We start from the raw sequence: 6,449 nt of genomic DNA, 5'->3' as shown, positions 1-6,449 counted from the left end.
GCTCCTCATTCTTTCATGGCTGTTGTTATGCACTTTCTATTGGTCGTCTGTTTATTCGGGTGTGATGGGGTGTACATACCTTGCCCCTATGTGAATCAGGGAGGGGCTTAAAGGACTCATCCATTTTACCAGTGATCAAATAGGTAGGCAAGAGTTCAAACCCTCCATGGGGCAGAAAGGAGGAAGCTGACCCTTAAAGATTGCCTGAGCTGTTAGACCTGGAGATAAGAAACGTTTGAAGCTGTGGCAAACTTCTGAGCAATGACATTGACAGCTGTGCTTTGTAAAATGGCACGCAAAGGAACCAGAGTATTCCAGAAGTAGAGACGGGTTGAGGTGATAGGTGGGCCTAAAGGGAATTAACTTTCTTCCCTGAACAGAGAAGAGAGATATTTCTGCTGGAGACTGTAAACACAATAAGACTTTTTTGGTGGGTTTTCTCTACCTGGACTCTTGGCTATAGAAAGGAATTCTGTATTTGTAGACAGTTGGAGCGGGTCAAAAAAGTGTGGGGATTAGGTTTTTTGTTCGTTTGTATTTGGACTTTTGGTAAAAGAAGCTGTCTTCCTCGGGCTAAGACAGGAATGTTCCTGTTAGGTTCCAAAAGGAGGGAGAAAAACAAACTAAGAGATTGTGAGTCTAACCTCCTGAGGTGTCTGATAGTCCTATTATGTGGGGCAAATCTGTGTCCTCCTAATCACATGTGAATGAGGCTGATTTTTAGCATAGGCAGCTTCCACTATGCTACCACAATACCTTCAGACTGATCTTTTGTATTATGGGTCAATCTCATCCCTATTTTTCATGGAATTCCTAGATGCTTGCTATAATATAGATCATTTTATTGGCAACTAGTGCACTTCAACCTTTGGCTTTTTACTTCATTATTAATATACTTTATTTGAGACCTTGCGTGCCATCAGGTGTGACCAAGTATAAAGAGGCATTTGGCAGCCAGGAGGCATGGCTGACAAATAAAAAGGATGGACTTCCGGGAGAAAAGACAGCACTTGCATGATTATGCTAGCTTTCTATCTAATCCCCTCCTGTTTGGCACCCTATACATCTGGCCAGTCATCCTGTGACTCAGCATGTCACTGACCCTAACAGATGGACATAGTTACAAGCAGCCACAAAACAAAATGTGAGCATCAAGTGTGTTGAGGAAAATCAGGGCTAGGTAGGAACTGACTGCTTTTGTGTCTTGGTGAAGGGATATAATTTATAGGCTAAACTCAGAACTAAATTGGCTTCAGAAACAACTGTGAAAATAGCCTTCACTGGGTTGAAAGGAATATTTTAGCTAGGCTCCATCAGGGTTGACATGCAGGAAGTCTGGGGAAGGGTAATTCTGATAGGAGAGTCAGAGAGGTCATGATAAAGGTAGAGAGACAAGCTGGGTGAGGTAATATCTTTTATTGGATCAACTTCTATTGGTGAGAGAGACAAGCTTTTGAGCTTACACAGAGCTCTTCTTTAAGTGGCCTGAAGTTCTACAACCAGAGCCTAGCTTTCAAGAAAATTCTGCCAGAGTTTGTACCAATAATCTAAAATTGCACCAGCATTGTGGAGTGTAGTCCTCTTCTAGGGTTACATAGAGTGAACCAGGTTCCAGTCTCCCAAAAAACTTCAGTGATTAGGACGAGAAAAATATTTCCACCAGTGGTAGAGCACGGTCAGCATATGAGGTTCATGGACAATAAATCAGTGATGTCAACAGACCAGACACTTCAGTTTGAATTCTAGGTGTTTTTTATTTGTGGGCCAGTGGCATATTCTGAATTCCTCCTACCTCTAGCCATCGTGGTGACTCTCTGTTGCCAGCCATTCTTCCTACCCGTTAGATATTTGGGACACGGAGATACAATTTCTTCTGAAGTTACCAAAAAGACTTGTGTTTTTCATCTCTCTCACTTCTTGGCGGCCAGGTCCCTATGCCCTTAATCTGCTGGGCAGTGATGTTCCCAACCCATCCATTAAAAAAAAAAAAAAAAAAAAAAGTTGTGTATTCTTCTAAAGTACCAAATGGCAACTTAGGCTGATTCATGTTATGATTGGAGTTGGAGAAGGCAAATGCTTGCCCAGCTCCAGCCTTACACCTAGATGTGGTGACATGATGTCGCCCTTGTTGTGAATAAGCCGTATCAGACAGGCAGCACGCTCATGCATAACTGAGGTTCTACAAAATGTTGTTAATGATAAAGGAAATGAACCTGTTTTCAAGCAGCTCGCAATTTTTGTTGGGCCCCGCTTAGCCCACCAGCATCTTGTGCTGCCCCACATTTGGGGTACGGCGAGTGGGGCGTGACCTCTATGGAACACGAACAAGCAGCAGCAATCAATGTAACAGGGAAATCAACGTGATCCCCAAACTAAACGTCTCTTCCCAGCCTTGCCCACCTTCCCCTTCTCCTCTCCTCTCCTCTCCATATGGCTGGCTCGGGCGCGGCGGCGGCAGCGTGTGGATTTAACTTTCCACGCCAGGATCAAGGGCTTTCTATCACTTTATCTCCGCCTCACATCCCTTTCCCCAGCTAACCGCGCTCACCATATGCTCTTGGGAGAGGACACGGGCTGGAGGAGCTGATCCCTCCCTGCCGGAGCCCAGCCTGGCTCAGCAGCAACAGCCGCCGCCGCCGCCTCCGGGGCTGGACTGGGCTGCTTCACGGGAGGCAGCCGGCCGGGCAGCCTAGCTTGCTGGGCCTCCCCTCTTCTTCTCCACTGGGGGGCGGGGAAGGCGGGGTGCTGCGGTTGGCCGCCAGAGGCTTCGCTCTGCGCCGAGACGAGCCCGGCGCTTGCCCGCCCGTGGGGGGCGGGGGTGGGCGAGGCGAGGCGAGGCGAGCCGGCGGGGTGGGCGGGTCGCGGGCAGCGGCTGCTCTGGGCTGGCGGAGGGGCGGATACGCAGTCCGGGTTCCTGCCCCAGGCCGGCAGCAGGGGGAGCGGGCGAGAACTTTATCCCCGGGGACCCCTCTCCGCCGCGCGCCCCGCGCTGAGCCCTGTCGCCTGCCCTGGCCTCGGGCTAGTGTCAGCCGGCGGCGGCGGGAGGAACGAGCGGCTTCTGAGGGGCGGGAGGCGCTGAGCGCGAGGAGCCGCAGCTGCGCCCGGCCGCCCACCCCTTTTGTCCCCGCGCGGGGCGGAGAAATGAGAGCGGTGCGGGGCCGCAGCGGGACCTCGCGCTAGCCGGGTGGAGAAGAGGGAGCGGCGCCCCCGCCGCGGCGGGAGGAGAGCGCTGCCTCGGCGCGTCGCGTTCCCCCCACCCCCCTCTCCGTCCACCCGCCGCCTTGGCTCCGGGGCTGGGTTCGCTTCGCCGCGGCTGGAGGCGATGGTGCCCGCGCCTGGGTTAGTCTAGTCGCCCCCTTCACGCCCCTGCGGCTGCTGGGCGCTAGCGCAGGGGAGCCAGCGCCGCTCCCGTCTCAGTCAGCGGGGCTCTCGGCTTTTCTCAGCGTGTGATCCAACTTCCGAGCTGGTAGGAGAAACGCCTGGATAATGTCAACACCGAGCAGATTCAAAAAGGACAAAGAGATTATAGCGGAGTATGAAAGTCAAGTGAAAGGTAAGTGGATGTCAATGGGCGGAGGCGGGGTGGGGGGGAGCAGTATTTCCCCTACTCCTTTTTTACTGCCTGACGCTGTTCCTAACTTGGGCTCATCACACAATCCGGAGTGATCACAATGCATGGGGGAGAGGGAGGGTAAAGAGATGAGTCTCAGTTGAATGAGCTGTACTATATACATGCTGATCAGAGTCATTCTGGAGCCACAATACACTGGGGACGAGGGTTGATTTCACACCGTCGGATTTGCACTTCCAACAACGGAGTGATGGCTGAACTTAATTTCCCTGAGCAGTGTCATTTAAGATAGGGCGAGGCAGACGCTGCTCAGGCAGCCTCTTTATAATTTCTCTGGAATCAGTTTGGAAAAAGGGAGCTGGGGGAGGTGCTGATTTAAAACTGGGGTGTTTATGAATTGTCTGGCTGAGTTTATGCACCTTTCAGTAATCAGTGGGATTTAGTATCTTTTTAAAAGCTTGGCAGTTAAACTGAAGAAAGACAATAGGAAGCCTTGCCCCACATGGCTGTATTTCCCAATGATTGCTTTGTATGTTATGCTGTAGCTGCTTGATTAATAAATTGATTTCTTCAATATTATAAAGTGTTTCAGATTCAACATTAGTTACATCCAAGTATTGTGTTTAGAGCAGTGCAACTGGACTCCTGGTTTGGCTGCTAATATTCCTTAGACCTTCCATATCCAAAAGGAAAGGAAACCAGTCTCATTTTGTAAAAATGAGTTTACTGGTATAGAGAACAAGAAATTTGATGTTTCAGTGACATCGGAGTGTGCATGTTCTTTGGTACATGTTGGTTCTTTTCCATACTGACACTGTGGGTGAAAACTTGTGCTGTTCAGTGAAATGCTTTTACTGCTTCAATGGATATACATACTCCAGTGGATAGCTACAGACTTGTTTTACCAGCTCAAATTGCTACATAAGCCTTTAACACTTTATAAAGACAATATAGAAGCAAATACTAACTAGGGTTCTGATCCTACTATGTGATGTGCTGAGCAGAATCTGCCCTCACATGAAACCCCACTATGTGGGCACAGAGGTCTCCCTACATACTCAGGATCGGGGCCTGTGGATTCAAACAGGGCTTTGGAAAATGGGGAGGGTGGAATCAAACACCCAAGAACTATTTATGAAATCTAACAGAAGAATATCAGTGGTTTCATAGTCCATCTTCTCCTTTACTTGATCTTGCAATGAGGTCATAATGATTCTGATGTCACAAATTCAGCATTTTTATGGCACCCAACTGTGATGAAATAACAGAACCATCACTCTGTTAAACAGAATTAAAAAGATACTGTGCTTTGAGGGGAGGAGGAGTTTTGTACTCTCCTTATTATTAGCTAATTTCAGTAAAAACAAAGACTTGGGTAGTGAAGGTATCTGGTTAAAGATGGTTTCCTCTGGTGTTGCAGTCCTCCTTTATAATTGCCTCTACTTCCCAATGCATTTGTAAACCTAATGTATTAGGAGTTTTGATTTGTTCACATTGCTCCCTTGTGGAGTCTCTGAATGTGTACAATGGTTGTCTTGACACTGTTGAAGTGATGACACTTTTAGCAAAGCTATTAAGAAAGATCCACTAGGACCTGTGGTTGTAGTCACAGCCTCTTTTTCAAAGACCTGTGTGTAACCATTTAATTCCAGATTATAGGAAGTCTGTCTTCCCCATTCTGACTTCACTGTCTTAATTATAACTGAATACTGTATTTGTGTAATGCCACAGCAGACCTCCAAAGCCAGATAAGCAAATATAAACACAAATTACAAACAAACAAAGTTCAGATCCTGACCCACAATATGGTTTCTATTTTCACTGGAGAAACCCAAAGGGACCATAAAGGTGCCTTAGTTAGACAGCAAGGTAACTTTCAGGTAATGTAAAATCAACAAAGCCAGCTCTGTACTACTTGTCTAACACAGGCATGTCAAGGCATGCTGGGGAAAAGGGCAAGGCCCAGGCACCTCTTCCTCCAATGATCCCTTGTTTAGTGTAATGGCCTTTAGGGAATTTATCAACATAAATTAAAGCTGCCCCAAGGATATGGGGATTACACCAGTCCCTGAGATATAGGATGCCACTATATACGATGACCCTGAGATATAGGATACCACCAATGCTGGTATCTTTTATTTCTTTCCCCACCCAGGCTCTGTGCCGGGTACAGTTTGGTGTGACCCAGGGACCATTCTGGTCCCTAAATGCTACAGTTCCAAAAGCCATAACACTTCCAGAATTTGACAACTCAAAATATGTGCATTGTGTAAGCCTGGTTACAAGATGTATCTGAATATAAGTTATTGAAGCAAATAGGCTTCTATTATATATGGCTAATAAAGTGTGTTTACATGTGTGATGGTGCCACATATGGAAAATTAGGATTTTCAGTGTCATACATTACATATCTTGCTATGCTGTTAATTCCTTGAAGAGGCAGCTCTATTAGATATTAATGGTGCCAATTGGTTTCTAGGTTATATGAGCTGAAAGTTATTACTTGCAATATTTTTCTAGTGGTATGGGTAGATTCACTCATTGAGGTTCATACAAGAACCTCAGAAAGCAGAGTAGATAGAATTACAAACTAACAGAAATACAAAAGGTACATTTAATTCATGGATGGAGCATGTGAACACACCACTCCAGTTTCACCTGGTTCCTTGTCCATGAGAAACTTGAACTGCTACTGATTTTAGTATGTTGTTCTTCAAGACTGCTTTTGTCACCAGGAGTAAAACTATCAAATTTGTGGAAATAAGAAAATAATTAAAATAAGAATCTTAAACACTGTAAGAAGTACAAGGCTACAGTGTCTTTGGTCCCAATCTTGCAGTTAGATCCACATGGGTGGACCCTTGCAACACATGCTCAG

At 46.7% G+C, this 6,449-nt stretch overlaps 1 protein-coding gene across 3 annotated transcripts in view; it reads left to right on the top strand.

Moving 5' to 3' along the window:
* Positions 1-2,414: 2,414 nt before the first annotated feature.
* SRGAP1 (SLIT-ROBO Rho GTPase activating protein 1) overlaps positions 2,415-6,449 on the top strand; it is a 206,018-nt gene continuing 201,983 nt past the window's right edge. For all 3 annotated transcript variants that reach the window (XM_067564110.1, XM_067564113.1, XM_067564112.1), the window contains exon 1: positions 2,415-3,553. In XM_067564110.1, the coding sequence (XP_067420211.1) occupies positions 3,487-3,553 (67 nt within the window). In that variant the 5' untranslated portion in view covers positions 2,415-3,486. The remainder of the gene's footprint in view (positions 3,554-6,449) is intronic.

Source organism: Emydura macquarii, unplaced genomic scaffold, assembly GCF_026122565.2.
Source record: "Emydura macquarii macquarii isolate MOO-44397 ecotype Brisbane River unplaced genomic scaffold, CSIRO-AGI_Emac_v2 contig_2636, whole genome shotgun sequence".
NCBI lineage: Eukaryota > Metazoa > Chordata > Testudines > Chelidae > Emydura > Emydura macquarii.
The sequence above is the reverse complement of the archived record's forward strand: the minus strand, read 5'-3'. Positions and strand labels throughout refer to the sequence as shown.